Genomic DNA, 20,782 nt, shown 5'->3' with positions numbered 1-20,782 from the left:
ATTTAGATGATGTAATAAAACCTTGTCTTTTATCTGAATTCCAGATCCCTTTAAAAGGGATTTTAAAACTTGTACATAGTCATCTAATAATGAATGGGAATTCCCCATGACTTTGCTAGTTATTCCCGAAAGTTTTGCGTACACACCATGTCCAACTTACCCTTTTGGTTTTGCCTGTTTCTAATCTCTTCTTAAGGCCCCATGGTAGGTGCCAAATGTTGTTGTGAGTCGGGGGTGCAGAGAGAGAGATCAGCAGATGAAATATTCGTGAATTAACAAAGGACCACTGCTCACTCAGGCAAATGGTGCCAAGTTCACACTGTGTCCTATTTTTATTCACAAGATTTCAAAAAGCTTGTTTACTTAGAAATTGGCATAGAATCAAGCATAACCTTTAATTAAGAATACATAGAATACATCTGCATGATAGCTTAATAACAATACAATATTAAAAGGCATTAACTGCTATTGCTCCTATGGTTCCCACAACATTCCTTTCTTTTATCTCAAGGAAGAGCCTTGAAGGGAGCAATAAAATCTTATGAGAATGTTTTACTGGAAGAGAGTCCAGCAACCGTTTTCAGTCACATAGACTTGTTTCAGTGACTCGCCTTCGAATCACAAAACAATTCTCTTGGCAAAACATTCTTTTCTTGTTGGCTGTGTTCCCATCCAAGGTATTGCAATGGATTATTCCACTACACCTGATGTATGCATTTTTAAAGATGTATACTGAAGTATGAAGGGGGAAAATAACATTATTTGAGACTTGTTTTAAATTCATCAAGGGAAATAAAGGGATAATGAAATATAATGTCAAATTTTGGTGACTGCTGAATCTGGGTTAGGGGTATATGGGGGTTTCTTTGGACAAGTTATCTTTTGTGAATATTTTAGATTTTTTTTCACATAATAATTTACAAAACAAGACAGGTGCATGAGAAGATAGGCCATGACATCCTGTTCAGGTACTTAGAACTAAAATCATTGCCAGCTAACGTGAAAAATAAAGAGGAGAAAAGAGTCAAGATGACAGGAGTTCCCCCAATCTTTATTGTCAATCTCCTTTCAAAAAGCAATGCATGCCACAGAGAAACAGAACAAAATGAGACCACGTCTGCAGCTGCCAGGTGGGCCCAGGTGTCCTGTCCTCCCCAGGTCTGTCAGCCCAGCTTGACAAACAGCAACAAGGTGGCAAGAATTCCTGGTAGCTGAAATGGGAGAAGAAAGAAACAATGAACCAACTTGAGGGGCTTTTGGAACCTGAATCACATTGGATATATAGAGATGGGGAGCTTCCTTTTCTAAAAAGGTCAAGGTCAGGTTTTACAGAAGGCCAAGTTGGAGGCAATTTGGACTGGTTAACACACCATTTCAGTGGTGGGTGGAAGGTGGAAGCCTTTCATGCTGCGCATCATTCTCCTTTTGCTTCCCCCATCATATCTCCCCTCTTCTGTTCTCCCCTGGGTCCTACAAACTACATTTCCCAGAGACCTCTGCCCTCTTTTTTCCCATTAGGTTTGGCCAACGGGAAGCACCAGTGAGACATGGGAAAATGGGAGGAAAGGTTGAAGTGTTCCTGACTCCCTCCTCGCTTTTGCCCATCCTGAACTCTCCAGGACCACAGCTGTGGACAGATGGCCCCTCCTCAATTGTCACTAGCCCCACCTCCTCAGGCCTTGGAGAAGGAAAAGCTTCCAAGTGCATGCCCCTGAGTTTCTCAACATCTCTCATTTTCCTTAACCTTGCCCACACCTCTTCAGAGAGGCCCCTGGAAGCGTCTTTTCTTTTCTTTTCTTTTCCAATTACAACTTACTGTTCATACAATATTATTTTGTATTAGTTTCAGGTATCCAGCATAGTGGTTAGACCAGGGGTAGTCAACCGTTTTATACTTACCACCCACTTTTGTATCTCTGTTAGTAGTAAAATTTTCTAACCGCCCACCAGTTCCGTAGTAATGGTGATTTATAAAGTAAGGAAGTAACTTTACTTTATAAAGCAGAGTTACAGCAAGTTAAAGCATATAATAATAATTACTTACCAAGTACTTTATGTCAGATTTTCACTAAGTTTGCAAAATAAATCCTTATAAAACAACTTACTGTAGTTAAATCTATCTTTTTATTTATACTCTGGTTGCTCTGCTAACGCCCACCATGAAAGCTGGAACGCCCATTAGTGGGCGGTAGGGACCAGGTGGACTACCACTGGGTTAGACAATCATATATACTTTACATAGTGGTTTCCCCCAATATTTCAAGTACCGAACTGGAACTATACAAAGTTCTTACAGTATTATTGACCATATTCTCTGTGCTATACACTGCATCCCCATATTTTGTGACTTCCAATTTGTCCTTCTTAATCCCTTCACCTTTTTCACCCAGCCCCCCAATCTGTCTCCCCTCAGTCTTTATATGTATGAGTTATGAGTCTGTTTCTATTTTGTTTGTTTATTTTGCTCTTTAAATTTGACATATAAGTGAAATCATATGGTATTTATCTTTTCTGTTTCTTGTTTCACTTAGCGTAACACCATCTAGGTCCATCCATGCAGTTGCAAATGGCAAGATTTCATTCTTTTTTACAGCTGAGTAGTATTTCACTGTGTAAATGTATCACAGCTTTTTTCTTTTTTTGTGTGACAGAGACAGAGAGAGGGACAGACAGACAGGAAGGGAGAGAGATGAGAAGCATCGGTTCTTTGTTGTGGCACCTTAGTTGTTCATTGACTACTTTTTTATATGTGCCTTGACTGGGGGGTGAGGGGGCTCCAGCAGAGTGAGTGACCCCCTGCTCAAGCCAGCGACCTTCGGCTCAAGCCAGTGACCTTTAGGCTTCAAGCCAGTGACCTTGGCCTCAAGCCAGCGACTTCAGGGTTTCAAACCTGGTTCCTCTGCATCCCAGTCTGACTCTCTATCCACTGTGCCACCGCCTGGTCAGGCTACCACAGCTTTTTTATCCAGTCATCTACGGATGGGCCCCAGCACCCGCATGCCTTCCCCACTCTTTCTAAGTGAACTGTTAATGAGATTACCCTGCTTAAAATGACCAATTACCTGGCCTCTCACTTTTCCAGTTCTGTATTTCTCCTGGACACTTATACAATACATTTTCCAATTTAAAAATCATATTTCTTATCTATCCCTGCTGATGAGAAGATCAGCTCCATGACAGCGGACATTTTTGTTCATTTAGTTCAAAGCTGTACCCCTAGTGCCCACAACAGTGCCTGGACATAGGAGGTATTTAATAAAATTTGTGGAGTAAAAGAGAAAATGGCTTTCTATCATACTCAGAATAAAGCCAGATCCCTCTCTGCAGCCCACAAGGCCTTATATGACACCGTCCCCTCAGCTCCCTGCCCTCATCTGCCCCCACCACCGTTCTGGTTCATCCTGTTCTGGCCACAGGGGCCTCCCTGCTGGGTTTTGAATAAGCCAAGCCTATACCAGCCTTAGGGCCTTTGCACCAACTGTTATTTCTGTCAGGTCACTTGTCTACTGTCACCTCCTCAGAGAGTCCCTCCATAATCTTCCCTCTTCAATCACCATGTTTTATTGTCTCCCCCTCTTGAATTTCAGTGCCACATTGGTAGGATATTTTGTCTTTTTGACACTGCTATGTCCTCAGTGCCCAGAACAGCTTTGCACACAGCAGGTGCTCAGTAAAAGAGTTCAGTGTGTCTCTAAGAAGCCAGGTCTTACCTGTATCACTGCTGCCCCCAGTGAGCCCCCACTCAGGTTGAAGCTCTGAGTCTTGGTTATTTTCAGGAGCTTGGGAAAACAGCCCTGTGGATACAAATATCAAAACAGACAGGACCTGGGGAAGGGCTCACAGACTCTAAGGCCACATCAACACCTGCTCCTTTCGGGCCATCAAAACTGTTCTGATTTGAGGAGGATAAAGGGATGAAGCCACAAGGACCCGGGTTCCTTCTTGCTTGACTGCCTCCCAACACTCCAGCATCTTCGTAACCGTCTCATTCTTCCCACACACACAAACCCAGAACGCTCCCCTCTATCCATTTGTGCTGACATTCAACTCTCGAGTAAGGGTACAGCCAGATGTCCCGAGTTATTATCAGCTGTGTGACCTTGGAGGGGTCACCACTCCTTTCTGTGCCTCAGGTTTCCAACTATAAATGGGACTGACTGGATCCACCTCACAAGATATTTGCGTGGGTTAAGAGAAAGAATCTATGCAAAGTACACAGCAGTGGCCCGACACAGCTAATTCAGTAACTCTCAGTTATTGCGGAGTGTTCTTTATATACAAACAGACGGGCTAACATGCATCCAGCACCCTCTCACTCATTTCTCATACAACCCCATGAGGTAGGTACTTCTTTATTCTGTTTTATATGTAAGGAAACTGAGGCTCAGACAGGTTAAGAGACCAGACAGTAGGGTGAGCAAGCAGCCTCCTGCTGGTGATGGGGCCTCCATTCCCTTTGCTGTGGTCATGTGAGGCTCAGTTGAGATGCCCCCAACTTTCTAGGCATCCAGCACTTCTTGTGTCTAGAAGCGTGGGCTGCCTTGAACTCACTGTTGGCAGTTCAGTGCCCCCCCCCCGCCATTTAATTAACATTTATTAAGGGCCTACTTTATGCTGGGCACTGGGTGCTGGAATCCAGCAATGTATAAAATAGACAAAACTCTTGCTTAGTGAGACTGACATCTGAGTGGGGAGAACAGGTAATAGATACTGATTAAGCACTGGACAGACACTGAAGGAAGGTGAGGGGAGGGAGTATGATGGTGACTTGGGGGGGAGTTCCTGTTATAGAGAAGGGTCGAGAACAGTCTCACCAAGCAAGTGACAATGGAGCAGAATAGAAAGAAGTGAAGTAGAAAGACATTTAGGGAAAGAGAATTTGAGACAGAAGGAACAGCCTTTGCAAAGGCCCTGAAGTTGGCATGTGCCTGGTGTGTTTGTGCTGTAGCGAGGAGGCTGGTTTGGCTGCAGTGGGATAAATGAGGGGATGAAGAGGAGGTGAGGAGGTTGTGCAGGACCCAATGGGCCAGGGTGCAGCCCCATGTTCATCTCTGAGGCCCTCGCCTGGGACTTGACCCAGCCAATCCACAGGGTCCAGCTCCCAGAAGGAGCCATTCAGGATGATGGATGAATAAATGCGTGATTCCTATTGCTTCCCTCAGAGAAGATCCTTGTGTTCATTCACCCATGACAGAGGTCAAGAGGAAGCTGGAGGTGGGACTTAAAGCCCAACTCTACCACTTTGGCTGTGGGACACTCTCTGTGCCTCAGTTTTCTCATCTGTAAAATGGGAGAGGAGCTTAGAGAGATGCAATGGGATTGAATTCAAAGAGTGAATACCTAATCACATGGCCTTCATTATTATTGAGATAATCGCTTTTCATTATTGTTGCAATTAAGTTCTTTGTACTGCAGGCAGTGTGGACCAAGCAATGCACTCAGGCCAGTGTGGACTCAAGCCCTAAAGCCATGTGACCTTGAGCCTTTCATGTCATGTCCTCTCCCTGAGCTTTACTTTCCCCATCTGTAAAACAAAGATGGTAGACCTCACTTCCCAAGGCTGTGTGGACGAAATGAGCTGAATGCCCAATGAGAGTAGAATGGCTTTCTCTCTCTCCCAAACCTGGGAGTCTCTACAAATATGCGGGGTTTTTTAAATGAGAAGAGGGGAGATAGTGAGACAGACTCTCACATGTGCGCTGACCAGAATCCACCTGGCAACCTCTATCTAGGGACAATCCTTGAATCAACTGAGCTATTTTCTTTTTATGTGACAGAGACAGAGAGAGGGAAAGATAGGGACAGACAGTTAGGAAGGGAGAGAGATGAGCAGCATCAATTCTTTGTTGTTGCACCTTAGTTGTTCATTGATTGCATTCTCCTAAGTATCTTGACTGGGGGCTACAGCAGAGCAAGTGACCCTTTGCTCAAGCCAGTGACCTTGGGTTCAAGACAACGACCTTGGGCTTCAAGCCAGCAACCTTTGAGCTCAAGCCAGTAACTATGGGTTCATGTCTATGATCCCACGCTCAAGCCAGTGACCCTACGCTCAAGCTAGTGAGCCTGCATTCAAGCCAGATGAGCCCACGCTCAAGCCTGAGAACTCGAGGATTTGAACCTGGGTCCTCTGAGTCCCAGTCTGATGTTCTATCCACTGTGCCACCGCCTGGCCAGGCCAAGTGAGCTATTTTTAGTACCTGAGGCTCAGAACAACCAAGCTATACAAAGTTTCCCCGGGCTGATGCTCCAACCAATCGAGCCACTGGCTATGGAATAGAAAGAGAGAGAGAAAAAGGAGAGGAAGGGGAAGAGAAGTAGATGGTTATTTCTTTCTTGTGTCCTGATTCAGAAATTGAACCCAGGACGTCCATATGACAGGCTGATGCTCTATCCACTGAGCCAGCTGGCCAGAGCAAATATGCAACTAAACAATTTTTTTTTGCTTATTGATTTTTAGTGAGAGAGGAAGAGAGAGAAAGAGAGAGAGAGGAACATAGATCTGTTTCCGTATGTGCCCTGGCCGAAGATCAAACCAGTATCCTTTGTGCTTCAGGGTGGTGCTCTAACCAACCGAGCTATCCACTCAGGGCACGAAGATGCAATTTTTATAAAAGTCACCAGCCCATGGGGGTGCACATGGTGACAGCCAACAAAATCTTGAGTTACCTTCTGGTGGATGATATCTGTGGATGCATTGCGCCCGTTGCAGGCCATGGTTCCAATGGCTTTACAGCAGCTCCTGGGGTAGGTGTAGCCAGTCGTCATTTCAAAAGAAGAGCCAGAAAAATCTGTATAGTTTTTTACCCCACAGCACTTCAGCTACAGAGAGGAGAATAAACACTTGAAGACTTCTTTTCAAATATTAAAATAACAAAAACAATAGGAATCACAGCTACCACGGCTACTGTCTAGAGCAGTCACAGTACTCCAAGTCCTGGTCTACATGCCTCCTTTACCCTCCACCCCCATCATGGCTCAGAATCTTCCATGGTTCTTATCTTGGGATAAGACCTGCATGATCTGCCCTGTCACCTCCAGGCCCTCATCTCTGCCCACTCTCCCTTTTACTCACTCAGCTTTAGCTTCACTGGTATTTTTTATGTTTCTCACACACACACAAGTGCCAGCCTCAGGGCCTTTAGGCAAGCTGTTCCCTCTTTGGAGTGCTGTTTTCTCAAATATCTTCATGACTCTCTCCCTCACTTCATTCAGCTTTCTGTTCAAATGTCCCTCCTCAGGAAGGTTGGCTCTGACCCCTCCTTCCAAGTTAGCCACAACCCCTGTATCAGTCAGGCTGGACTAAATGATGTTGAGTAACAAACAGTTCCTCAATTTCAGCCATTTGTTTCTCTTCACACCACATGCTCATCACAACTTGGCAGGGAAACTCTGTTTATCAAAGTCACTCAGGGCCCTGCCCAGATAGTTCAGTTGGTTAGAGCATCATCCCGATAAGCAAATATTCCGAGTTCAATCCCTGGTCAGGGTACATACAGGAACAGATTGATATTTCTTTCTCTCTCTCTCCCTCCCCTTCCTCTCTCTTTAAAATCAATAAGTAATTAAAGCAAACAAAAAGTCACTCAGGGACTCAGGTGGATGGAGCACTTACCATCCAGATCCTTCCACTATTGTCACAAAAATAAAACAGAACTCCAGAGAACCTGGCACTGACAATGAACTAATTTGGCCTGGGAGTGACACACACCACTTCTCACAGCTCATTGGCCAGAACTCATCACATGACCCCAACTAATTTCCAGGGGGCCATTCTGCTGTGTGCTTAAAATAGATGACAAATAGCACTTAAGAATCAACAAAACCCTAGCTCTCTATGCCCTCTTCCTGCCTTGTTTTTCCTCATAGCACTCATCACCCCTTATACCAATGTTTACTTGGTAGCTTCTTATTATCTCCCTACTCACGTATTAGCAACAGAATGGCAAGGATTTTGTTCTGTGCTCAGCTGTTTCTTTTATTATTATTATTATAACTATTAGTTTGTCTTTTGCTTATTTATTTATTTTTTTTACTTATTCATTTTAGGGAGGAGAGATGGGGGTGGAGAGAGAGAGGACGAGAGAGAAGGAGAGTAGAATAGGAAGCATCAGCTCCCATATGTGCCTTGACCAGGCAAGTCCAGGGTTTTGAACCAGGGACCTCAGTGTTTCAGGTCTACACTTTGTCCACTGTGCCACCACAGGGCAGGCTGTGCTCAGCTGTTTCTACAGAGCCCCAAAGAGTGTTTAGCACATAGTGAGTGCTCAACAAATAGTACTTGAAAGGCTATATGAATAAATGAGAGATAATCTCTACTGTCTCAATCTTGAGAAGCCAAAACTGGGATGCAGGCAAGCCCTCTACTCATTATGTGTCCCCTCCCAAGTCCCATAGAAGTTCCTGGGCCCAAGACTAAGATGTGGCAAGGGCTAATCTCTGAGGTCAAGAAAGGTTTGGAATGGGAAGCCCTTGCCTGTTTTGTTTTTAATTTTTTATTTATTCATTTTAGAGAGGAGAGACAGAGAGAGAGAAGGGGGAGGAGCTAGAAGCATCAACTCCCATATGTGCCTTGAGCAGGCAAGCCCAGGGTTTCGAACCGGCAACCTCAGCATTTCCAGGTTGACACTTTATCCACTGCGCTACCACAGGTCAGGCCCCTTACCTGTTTTTAAGGCTTCCCATTCCAACCCCTCCCGGCCTCAGAAATCCCCCTCACTGCTTCCCTCAAGAGCTCAGATGACACTAGGGGGCTGGTCCTGCTCTTTAAATAACCAAGATTCAAACTGTCAGTCTCCCTAGCTCACACCCATGCAGATGGCTACTATAAAAAGTCTTGGCAAGAATGTGGAGAGACTGGAACCTTCATGCTTTGCTGGTGGGAATGGTGCAGCCGCTGTGGGAAAAAGTATAGAAATTTCTCAAAAAATGAAGCATAGAGTTGGCATACGTTCCAGCAATTCCGATTCTGGGCCTACACCTAAAACAGCAATTTCCAACTGGTGTGCTGCAAGAATTTTTTAAAAATGCAATCCTGACTATTTAGTCAGGGGCACTTTCCCTTAGATTGTCAAATAAAAAAAATGACAATAGTCAACATGACAATAGCCATCTGGTGTGAATGAATCAAAATTATACCTATTTTTTTTGTCATATTGGCAAAAAATATATCTTTAGTGTGCTGCAGAATTTTAGTAATTAGTTCAGGTGTGCCATGAGATAAAAAAGGTTGAAAAATTACTGACCTAAAAAAAGTAAAAGCAGGATCTCAAACACCCAAGCAGGATTAGCACACCCATGTTCATAGGAGTATTATTCACAACAGCCAAAAGGTGGAAACAACTCCAGTGTCCACTGATGGATAACTGGATAAACAAAATGTGCTTTATCCATACAATGCAATCTTCTTAAGCCTTAAAAAGGAAGGGAATTCTGACACATGTTACAACATGAATGAACCCTCAGGACATTATGCTCAATGAAATAAGACAATCAGGCCTGACCAGGCGGTGGCACAGTGGATAGAGCATTGGACTGGGATGCGGAGGACCCAGGTTCAAAACCCCGATGTCGCCAGCTTGAGCATGGGCTCATCTGGTTTGCAGTTTAAGCCCAAGGTCACTGGCTTGAGCAAAGGAGCATTCAGTCTGCTGTAGCCCCTGGTCAAGGCACATATGAAAAGCAATCATGAATAATTAAGGTGTCACAACTATGAGTTGATGCTTCTCATCTCTCTCCCATCCTGTCTGTCTGTCCCTGTCCCTCTCTCTGTCTCTGTCTCTGTCACAAACAAACAAACAAACAAAAAAAGAAATAAGAGTCCCAAGAGGACAAATATTGTGTGATTTCATTTATATGAGGTCCTTACAGGGGTCAGATTCATAGAAACAGAAAGTAGGTTGATGGGGCGGAGGTGAGTGGGGAATTAGAATATCATGGGGATAGAGTTCCAGTTTGATAAGATGAGAAAGTTCTGAAGCTGGATGGTGGATCTGGCTACGCAGCAATGTGAATGTACTTAATGCCACTTAAAAATGGTTAAGGTGGCAAGTTTTATGTTATGTATATTTTACTGCATTACAAACAGATGTGGATCTCACCTTCTCCATGACCAAGTTCCAGTCTGTGGAATAGTCATCTGGTTCATTGTAACCTCTATAATTCTTCTTCAGGGTCGCAAAGTTGTGTTCCAGGGCCACTTCTTGAACCTCAAAAATAAAACAGGAAGCCATGAACACACAACATAGAAAGGTGCCCCATTTAGGGGAGTTTTTCAGGGACAGAGCAAGGAGGTGGGGGCTCCTCCCCTCAGTGGTGGGTCTGCATTGGAGGACAACAAACTCAGGCTACAGTCAGCCCTCCCCTCCAGAGAGACCGGAAGAGCGTGGGTCTCAGCTGAGCGCATCTAGTCGCTTCCATTACAAACCAGTTTGAATCATCTGCTCTTTCTAATCATCCACACATCTGCTACACCCCCGATTTGGCTGTAACTCGATTAAGACTTGAATATCATCATTAGCAACTCTCTCTCTCTCTGCACACACACACAAAAAAATTAAATTTTCTACTTTTTAAATAAATGTCTAAATTTTAAAAATTTCCCCCGAAGAGGTGATATAGTCACATGGTTCAAAATTCACAAAGCACAGAAGGATGGACTATGAAAAGTCTCCCTCCCACCTTTTTCTCCCAGCTGACAAGTCCCTCCCACTCCACAACGAAGGCTGTCACTGCTTCCCGTGTCCCAAAAGAGATATTCTGTGTGTGTCAAAGCAAGTATATCTATTATTTTTCTCCTTGCTTTGTACTAGTTCAGCATCTGGCTGTTTCCTAACAAGGCTAGCAATTGCTCTTGTCCTGGTGGCCTTTGTCATTTATGAACACGCTGTGCCTGGCCTCCCACTGCCAGCAACCAAGGGTTTTCTGTGGCCTCTCAGCCACATGCGTCCTGTGAGCAGCAGACAAGCTATGATTTTCGGGAGGCGGTGGGTCAGTCCTGCAGCTTCCTCGCCCCTTGAGTGGAAAAACAGATGCGTGTTCTGTATTGCGTCAGCCGAGCCCAGGTGCCCACAATGTCACCTTTTATGGACTCCATTCCCTTCCCTGTCTCCTACAGGTGCTACTTGGGATCAGCACTCAAACCAGGAGCCTTTAAATTCTTATCTCAGAGTTGGCCTCTGGGGGGACACAAATAAGGACATTACTATGTCCTGAAGAACATACCATCTCGTTCATAGAGGGCCTTCTCCTTCCTTTCCACCTGCATCGGACTCTCTTGTGACAGTTATTATAAATTAGCCCCGCCCCATGATGCTCTCTAGTCTGGGGGAAATCTTTTGCACATCCCAGTATATATGTCATTCTGCCCAGCAACAAGCAAATCCTTAGATAATTCCTAAAAATGGGATGGTTGGGTCAAAGCATCTATTTTTGTCACTTGGATGGATTTTGTAAATAGCCCTCTGTTTCTAGCATATTTCAAAAGCCTCAACCACTTCTATAGCTTTCCTATTACTTCTTTTAGGTTTATTTTATTTTTTCTTCTTTTCCAAGTGAGAGGAGGGAGATAGAGAGACAGACTCCCACATGCACCCCAACCAGGATCCTCCCGGCATCCCTATCTGGGGCTGATGCTCTGCCCATCTGGGACCATGTTGACAACCAATCTATTTTTAGCACCTGAGGTAGAGGCTCCATGGAACCATCCTCAGCACCCAGGCTGATGTGATTGAATCAATTGAGCCTAGCTGTGGGAGGGGAAGAGACAGAGAGAGAGAGAAGGAGGAGGTGGAGAAGTGGAGAAGCAGGTGGGCGCTTCTCCTGTGTGCTCTGACTGGGAATCGAACCTGGGACTTCCACATGCCAGGCTGAGACTCTACCACTGTGCCAACTGGCCAGGGCCACCCCATTAATTCTTACCATCCCACCACCAAAGAAGGAGATGGTCAAATCAACTTGGCCAGTTTTTTGAAGGCTGAGGTTTTCAGCTTTTCTCCTTATCTCTGAAGGCCCAGTCTCCCTTCTTAGGGACCTGCAGTCAGCCCATTGCCCATCTCCATGAGCAGTACGGAACGTGAGAGCCTCCCACTCTGGTGTGAGAGTGGGGGACTTCGTTGATTCTATTTATTTCTAATGCAGAAAGGGGAGAAGTAGCACTGTACTTACAATTGGGGGGAAGGCAAGGACCACTGTGGCGACCGTGATTTCCACAGTGATAATGACAACCATGCACAGGAAACACTGAAAGACAGAGAAGGCAGATGGGGTCTGGGGGTCTGGGAGCCTGCGTACATCACTGCCCAACCCCCAAGCCTCATGACCAGTGGGTTGTGGGGGTTGTTATTTCTTTCCTGTGTTACTTTCCTACATGTTGTCCAGGATGCCAGCAGTAGGGTATTCTTAAGAGCCACTAGCTGGACACTCATTCACACCCAGCACTTTTTTGGGTGTCAGGGAGGCTTAAGTGGGGACCTCCTGGTAAAGTAAAGGTTGTATGTTTCAGATAGCAGGGGTCAGGAGGAGGGAAGCAGTTAGATGCTGGGGAGGACAGAACAGAGGCAGGAGTAGGGCAGGAGAGTAAGGCTGACACTGAAGGGCAGGAGAAGGACAGGTGACAAGTTGGTGGATACCAGAAAGAAAATATCAACATTTTTTTTTTAGTGAGAGACAAAGAGTGAGAGAGACAGACAGACAGGAAGGGAGAGAGATGAGAAGCATCAACTCATAGTTGTGACTCCTTAATTGTTCATGATTGCTTTCTCATATGTGCCTTGACTGGGGGGCTCCAGCTGAGCCAGTAACCCCTTGCTCAAGCCAGCAATGATGAGGTCATGTCTGTGATCCCACGCTCAAGCTAGTAACCTCAGAGTTTCGAACCTGGGTCTTCAGTGTCCCAGGTGGACACTCTATCAACTGTGCCACCACCTGATCAGGTAAAGATAAACCTTTGATGACTAGCATTTCCAATAAATTTACTTGCATAATAGAAAACAATGCTGGAAAATATGACAAGCAGAGGGGAGGCCTTCAAATTCTCCAATAGGAAGAAACCAGCTCCCTCCCTACACCTCAGCTGTCCTATCTGTACAATATAAGGTAGGGCCAGTGCCAGGGGTCAAAGTGGGTTCTGTGGAACTTCTTGAGGACAGATGAGCGCAAAGTAAGGTTGGCTCCTGGCTTCCCTTTCATCTATTTTCATTTATACCTATTATTATTAAGACTTGTTTGACAATTTAGGCTTTGAATCACCAGGTTGGTTGATGGCAAGGCTTATCTGGCCTTGACACAGAGAGTCAGGAAAGTGCAGAGGATACACCTTCGAAGACCCCACAGACCACACAGGGTAAACACGGGTGTAGGGCTTAGCAGTTGTAGGACCCTAGATAAGTGGTTCATATAATATATTATGAAGATTAATATTAATATCAATATTACTATCTTCCTGCCTCTGGGTGGCTAAGATAACAAGGGGTCAGCAAGTCCTAGTAGCTCTGTCTTCAGAATCTATCTGTAATCTGCCCATTCTCAGGCCCCTCCCTCCACAATCCCACCGGGTCCATCATATCCCACCTGGACCAGCACAGTGCTTCCACTCTGGTCCCCATAGTATTCCCCCTATGGACACCAGAGGGCGCAAGTGAACACTGGAGTCCTGCAAGTCATTCCTCTGCTCAGAACATTCTGTGGCTACCCACACCATCAAAAGCACTTTGCTTTTGCCAGCGATGTCTCAGAGGCTTTGGAGGGACAGATACTGAAGATAAAGCATATCGGATTTGCAGATGGGTTGGATGTGGGGTGTGAGAGAGAGGATTCTGATTCCTAGGTTCTAGGTTAAACTGTGGATAAAATAGTGTCCACATCATATTGAAAATAAAATGAAATATTGCAGGCACAAGACACAGCTAGTAAATATTTGCTGAATGAAATAACTAAGAAAGAACCTGAGAGATGGTGAAGCTTCAGGGAGGAAGAGCATGGGGCAGAGTGCTCTAGGAGGTGCCTAGAGTAAGAATCTCCCTGAAACCCCCATATTGAAATAACCAGACATTTGTAGTAACATAATGGAAGAAGGAAAACAAACTGGAGACAGATTAAGCATAAAGTGAGATAATCCACTTAGACAGATTCTAAATGGGAATGGGAGATCTGGGAGCTGGATTTGGGGGAGATGTTTAGCCAAGGTTGTGTGTGAGAATAAGGCGTGTAAAATCTGAGACATGCTATCTACATAATCATGATCAAAACTTTTATACCCCATGTACTTGAACATGTACTTGTGTATGCATGATGATTAAAACAGTGTTGTGTTAGCAGGGTGGAAAGAGCAACATGCGCAGAACAGATCCAAGCACAATGGAAACTTGTGTAGACAGAGGAGGACCAGAGGAGCTACTCAGTAACAGGGGCAGTATGTTATCAACTGGGGGGAAAAAATCAGATCAGATCCCTACCTCACACCTCACACATGATTAAACTCCCCAAGGCTACAGAGTTGAAAGTGAGAAAGCAGACTTAAAATTGTGGGAAGAAAATCTAGGAGAATACAATTTATGACCTTGGGTGGGTAGGGAAGGAGTTCTAAGTGAGACACATCATGAAAGAAAAAATGGATGTATTGATGTCATCAAATGAGACACAATAAACATTATAAAATAAGGAATGGGAGGGATTTGCAGCACATGCAGTGAAGGATTCATATGTGAGGGAGGAGTTTTGGGGTCTGCATGCAGACCCAACTTACAAACAGGAGAGTGCCTCTGCTTTCTTTGGTTGCTCCATACCACCCAGCGAAGCCAAGCAGCACCGTGATGCAGCCCATCACCAGACACAAGTAGGCCACGTTGAACAGGTATGCAGAAGACAGCCCGAGGACTCTTGTAAGGACAGCCCCTCTGAACTTAACATAGATGCCCAGGCTAATGAGGATCACACCAGACATCTTTAGAATAGAAATCAAAAAAGGAAAGGCAGTCTGTTATTTGTATACAAATAGAACTCTCCTAAGGGAGAGAGGGGGAGAGTGAAGGCCAGTAAAATTAGCAAAACATTTTAAAAATGATAATACCCAGTGTCAGCGAAGATGTACAGAAACATTCTTATCCATTGCTGCCAGACAATAAACTTTTGTATGTGGGGGGGGGGGAGGCAGGAGGGCACTTGCAATTCACATGTAAAACAATAAAGGTTTTATAGTTCAAACCTTTAAGGTTTTACCCTGACCTGTGGTGGTGAATTGGATAAAGCATAAACCTAGAATGATGAAGTTGCTGGTTTAGAACCCTGGGCTTTCCTGGTCACGGCCCATAGGAGAAGAGAAGTAACTACTACGAGTTGATGCTTCCCTCTCCTCCCCTTATCCCTTTCTCTCTCTCTCTCTCTCCTCTCTCTAAAATCAATAAATAAAACCTTAAAAAAAACCTATAAAGTTTTATGGTAAAAAACCTTTACCTAGAAATTCCATTTCTAGATATTCAGCCTAAGAAAAACAGTCCCCTATTTGCCTCAGTACCAGGATGCTCATTAAGGATAAAACATCAAAAGTTACTGAGTCTGACTGGTGGTGGCACAGAAGATAGAGCGTCAACCTGGGATGCTGAGGGCCCAAGTTTGAAACCCCGAGGTCACTGGCTTGAGCATGGGATCCTAGACATGACTCCAGCATCACTGGCTTGAGCCCAAAGGTCGCTGGCTTGAGCAGGGAGTCACTAGCTCAGCTGGAGCCCCCCCGCCCCTGCCCCGTCAAGGCATGTATGAGAAGCAACCAATGAACAACTAAAGTGCTGCAACTATGAGTTGATGCTTCTCATCTCTCTCCCTTCCTATCTGTCTGGCCCTGTCTGGCCCTCTTTCTCGCTCCCGCTTAAAAAAAAAAAAAGGAAAAAAAAAAGAAAAAACAGAGTTGGTAGGTAAATCATGGTATGGCCATGCAGTGGGACCACAGACAGTTACTTTAAATGATATGGGACAGGGGGATAAAAATTATTTTCTGAACCCCCCGCCCAGATATTTTGAGATAGGTAGGCTGTAAGTTCTCTTTTGAAAAAACTCAGCTATACTGGTGCAACTCAAAACAGCCATACTAAATTTGTAAACAGGTCTTTTTCTTTTAAAGAAACATTTTATCTATTATCTATCTATCTATCTATCTATCATCTATCTATCTATCTATCTATTATCTATCTATATCTGTCATCTATCTGTACTTTGCTGACCTCTATTGTAGGAGAATGTTTATTAATACAGAATTATTTGAAAAGTGGATTGTCAGCAGTCAGGCCCTTTGGTATTGGCCCAACAGCGTTGAAAACTTATGTCCTCACACAGACTTGATAAAATGGAGACCTGCCGCAAGATTACCCAAATTGTAGTGTTAGGATTTTAGCTGTACCAGAGGCCTCTATGTGCTACTCATAATTTTTATAAAGTTTTGTGTGTGAAAATTGGGTACATAAACAGTTCTCCATTTTTCTAAGGGGATGCAATAAATGTAGCATTGTAAATAAATATTTTTTTAAAAACTTATGCCCACACAAAAACCTGCAAATGAATGTTTCTAGCAGCTTTATTCATAATTGCCCTACATTGGAAGCAACCAAGATGTCCTTCAGCAGGTGAATGGACAAATAAACTGTGGTGTACTCTGATGGTGGAATATTAGTGCTCAAAAGAAATGAGCGCCCTGGCCTGTTGGCTCAGTGGTAGAACGTCGGCCTGGCGTGCGGAAGTCCCAGGTTCGATTCCCAGCCAGGGCACACAGGAGAGGCGCCCATCTGTTTCTCCACCCCTCACCCTCTCCTTCCTCTCTGTCTCTCTCTTCCCCTCCCGCAGCCGAGGCTCCATTGGAGCAAAGTTGGCCCGGACGCTGAGGATGGCTTCATGGCCTCTGCCTCAGGCGCTAGAGTGGCTCTGGTCGCAACAGAGCGACGCCCCAGATGGGCAGAGCATCGCCCCCTGGTGGGCATGCCGGGTGGATCCCTGTCGGGCACATGCGGGAGTCTGTCTGACTGCCTCCTCATTTCCAGCTTCAGAAAAATAGAAAAAAAGAAATGAGCTATTGCCTGGCCTGTGGTGGAGCAGTGGATAAAGCATTGACTGGGAATGCTGCGGTCACCAGTTCAAAACCCTGGTCTTCCCTGGTCAAGGCATATATGGGAGTGGATGTTTCCTGCTCCTTCCCTCTTCTCTTTCTTGCTTCTCTCTAAAACGAATCAAGTCTTTTAAAAATTGTTTTTAAACTTGCATAAAAAATAAATAAATGTCAACATGAGTTTTTTTTAAAAAAAAAAAGAGAGAGAGAAAGAAATGAGCTATCAAGCCATGAAAAGACACAGAGGAATGAATTTACAGGCATATTGCTGAGTTAAAGAAGCCAATCTGGAAAGGTTAGATGGTGTATGAGTCTAAGTAGATGACATTCTGGAAAAGTAAAAACTAGGGAGACAACAGAAGGCTCACTGGTTGCCAGGGATGAGAGGAGAGGGAGGGACGACTGGGCTGAGCACAGGAGGTTTCAGGGCTGTGTACTACTACGCATGGCAGCAATTTTCAGCCGGTGTGCTGCAGAATTTTCTTTTATTTACTTTTAAAGATTTTATTTCTTGACGAGAGAGAGAAAGAGAGAGAGAAAGTGGCAGAGGAACAAGAAGCATTAACTCACTTCTTGTGTATGTGCCTTGACTGGGCAAGTCTGGGTTTTGAACCAGCGACCTCAGCATTCCAGGTCAATGCTTTATCTTATCTACTGCACCACCACAGGTTAGGCTGTGCCACAGAATTTTTAAAACATGCAATACTTGACTATTTAGTCAGAAGCTCTGACCTCTTTTCCCTTAGATCAGGGGTTGGGAAACTTTTTGACTGAGAGAGCCATGAACACCACATATTTTAAAATGTAATTCTGTGAGAGCCATACAACAACCCATGTACGTTATGCATTACCCAATAAAAATTTGTTGTTGGCGACGCCCCAGATGGGCAGAGCATCGCCCCCTGGTGGGCATGCCGGGTGGATCCCTGTCGGGCACATGCAGGAGTCTGTCTGACTGCCTCCTCATTTCCACCTTCAGAAAAATAGAAAAAAAGAAATGAGCTATTGCCTGGCCTGTGGTGGTGCAGTGGATAAAGCATTGACTGGGAATGCTGCGGTCACCAGTTCAAAACCCTGGTCTTCCCTGGTCAAGGCATATATGGGAGTGGATGCTTCCTGCTCCTTCCCTCTTCTCTTTCTTGCTTCTCTCTAAAACGAATCAAGTCTTTTAAAAAAAATTTTAAAACTTGCATAAAAAATAAATAAATGTCAACATAAGTTGTTTTTTTTTAAAAAAAGAGAGAGAGAAAGAAATGAGCTATCAAACCATGAAAAGACACAGAGGAATGAATTTACAGGCATATTGCTGAGTTAAAGAAGCCAATCTGGAAAGGTTAGATGGTGTATTGTGTGCAATGAAAAACTAATGATTGATGCTTCTCACCTCTCTCCGTTCCTGTCTTTCTGTCCCTATCTATCCCTCTCTCTGACTCTCTCTCTATCTCTGTTTAAAAAAAAAAGTCTATTTTAACTGGTGGTAGCGCAGTAGGTGGAGTGTTGACCTGGGACGCTGAGGACCCAGGCTCTAAACCCTGAGGTTGCTGGCTTGAGCACAGGCTCATCCGGCTTGAGCATGGAATCACAGACATGACCACATGGTGGCTAGCCTGAACCCAAGGTCACTGGCTTGAGCAAGGGGTCACTCAGTCTGCTGTAGCCCTCTCTCCCCCAGTCAAGGCACATATGAGAAAGCGATCAATGAATAACTAAGGTAATGCAAAGAAGAATTGATGCTTTTCATCTCTCTCCCTTCCTGTCTGTCTGTCCCTATCTGTCCCTCTCTCTGTCTCTCTTTGTCTCTGTCACTAAATAAATAAATTAATTAAAAAAATCATATATATATATATATATATATATATATATATATATAATATTCTGGCCCTATCCATATAGCTCCGTTGGTTAGAGCACTGGCCCAAAGCACAGAGGCTGCCAGTTCCATCCCTGGTCAGGGCACATACAGGAACAGATCAATGTCTTTCTTTCTCTCTCTCTCTCCCTTCCTCTCTAACTAAAATCAATACATAAAAATGAAAAAGTAAAAAAAAAATGTCTTGACGGCTCTAATTATGATGATTTTTATTGAGCAATGTTCCCATGATAGGTATAAGCCCTTTAAATGTACTATCTCTTTTAATTCCCACCAAAATGTCATAGTACAGGTAACAAGAGGAGGAATGATATTTAATATCCTTTTCATTCCTGGTAGCCTGTGCTATTATAAAAACACTTACTTCTTAAGTAATGCACACGCAAGTTATTGTTATAGTAAGAAAACAATGCTTTGAAAAATTTAAAGGACCAAGAAAATGATGACTCCCTCCTGCCCTGCCACAACAATTTAGTTTTCTGCAGATTTGCCTTAGAGCCAAGCTCTCCCTTCACTGACTCTGGGCCCCCAGATCACACTCTTCAGTGATTTTCACCAGCTCTGGGTCAATGGAGGCTACGCCGGTTCCCAACGTGTCTTGCTCATCAGCCTGCCCTACATCTCTCCTGCTTCCCTGGGGATCACAGATCTGGATGCCAATGAATTTGGATCAACTTATTTCTGTCTTCGAGGGAGTTAGCCGTGGAGGAAGGGCTGAAAAGCCTGGGGGCCTGGGTTGTGACATACTTACAGCCATGAAGCTATTGAGGAAAGATAACAGTCTCTTCAAGGAAGAATAGGGAGTGTGTATTTCAGCCATGTCGGACAGACTGGGGTGCCCTGTATACTTAAGTCAGCATCTTCCTAAACCTCTGGGCTACTATTTCCTGAGATGGTAGTGGGGGGCATGAAAGCTGACTTGCTCTACCCCCCTCTCTCCTGGCTGCCTGATCATCTGTAGGGGAGGGGGTCCAGCCACCCCACACCCTCTTCAGTCATAAGCCTTTATCACATCACAGTTGGAGGCTGGAGTAAGGCTCCTGATGCCAGGGAAGCAGGTGTCCCAAACTGCCCCCCCGCTGGCTCCTCCAAAGAGGACACATGAGGGGTGGGAAAAAGGCTTGGTGTGCCACCCAGATGCCACCAGTGTTCTATGGGTACAGCGTTCAGCACTGGCCATTCATGTGATTGATGCCCGTTACTAGACTGAGGGCCTCCAAGGGGGCAGGGTCCTTGGGTGTCCTGTTCACAGCTGTATTCCCAAAGCCTGGTACACAGTAGATGTTCAAGAGACCAGTGTGGAATGAATGGATCAAGAGGCACCGTGACGCAGGAATCTAACTGCAAGTCACCTGGTCCCCAAAGCCCCTAACCACACATTAGCTCATTCGGCTCATCCTTCTCACAGGGCTCAGAGAGGCTGAGATAACTGCTTGAGGCCACACAAGAAGCAGGATCAAGGCTGGGCTTTGAAGCTCCAAGAGTGTCCAGACGGTAGGAACCTGTGACCTCTCCCCAAGAACCTGTCCTTTCTCCATCTGAGGCTTGCCTCACCAAAGCTGGTAAAGCGATTGCCCTTGAGCCCATGTGTCATTGATCACTGAGACTTTCCTGATAACAGAGGCATGGAGGGCATTTCGGGTAAAAAATGTGCAAGTAGGCAGAGAGCCCTCAGGTCCAGCTCCTGAAGCCCCTAACCCACATTGTCTCGCTATTTCTGGCCTTATTCAAGTCCATGCTACACCAACTACCTGTCTGCTCTGTCCAGCCCTGGGTTGGAGCGTGTCTGTGTTCAGCTCCTGGAGGGCTCAGGGCTTTCGGAATTT

General features: G+C 44.9%; 1 protein-coding gene across 2 annotated transcripts; it reads right to left on the bottom strand.

Annotated features, from left to right (window-relative positions):
• Positions 1 to 1,024: 1,024 nt before the first annotated feature.
• On the bottom strand, positions 1,025 to 19,776 carry TSPAN16 (tetraspanin 16). Of its 2 annotated transcripts, XM_066253350.1 has the most exons (7): positions 19,708 to 19,776; positions 14,741 to 14,938; positions 12,163 to 12,237; positions 10,098 to 10,205; positions 6,667 to 6,819; positions 3,711 to 3,794; positions 1,025 to 1,211 (listed from the first exon to the last, which is right to left on the bottom strand). In XM_066253350.1, the coding sequence occupies exons 1-7, from the start codon at positions 19,774 to 19,776 to the stop codon at positions 1,164 to 1,166; spliced, it is 735 nt and encodes a 244-aa protein (XP_066109447.1). In that variant the 3' UTR covers positions 1,025 to 1,163. The 2 variants fall into 2 exon arrangements, with proteins under 2 accessions (XP_066109447.1, XP_066109448.1); XM_066253351.1 differs by lacking the exon at positions 12,163 to 12,237.
• Between the last annotated feature and the right edge of the window lie 1,006 nt (positions 19,777 to 20,782).

The sequence above is a fragment of the Saccopteryx bilineata genome, chromosome 1 (genome assembly GCF_036850765.1).
Source record: "Saccopteryx bilineata isolate mSacBil1 chromosome 1, mSacBil1_pri_phased_curated, whole genome shotgun sequence".
Lineage (NCBI taxonomy): Eukaryota > Metazoa > Chordata > Mammalia > Chiroptera > Emballonuridae > Saccopteryx > Saccopteryx bilineata.
Note: the sequence above shows the minus strand (reverse complement) of the source record. Positions and strands in the feature narration are given on the sequence as shown.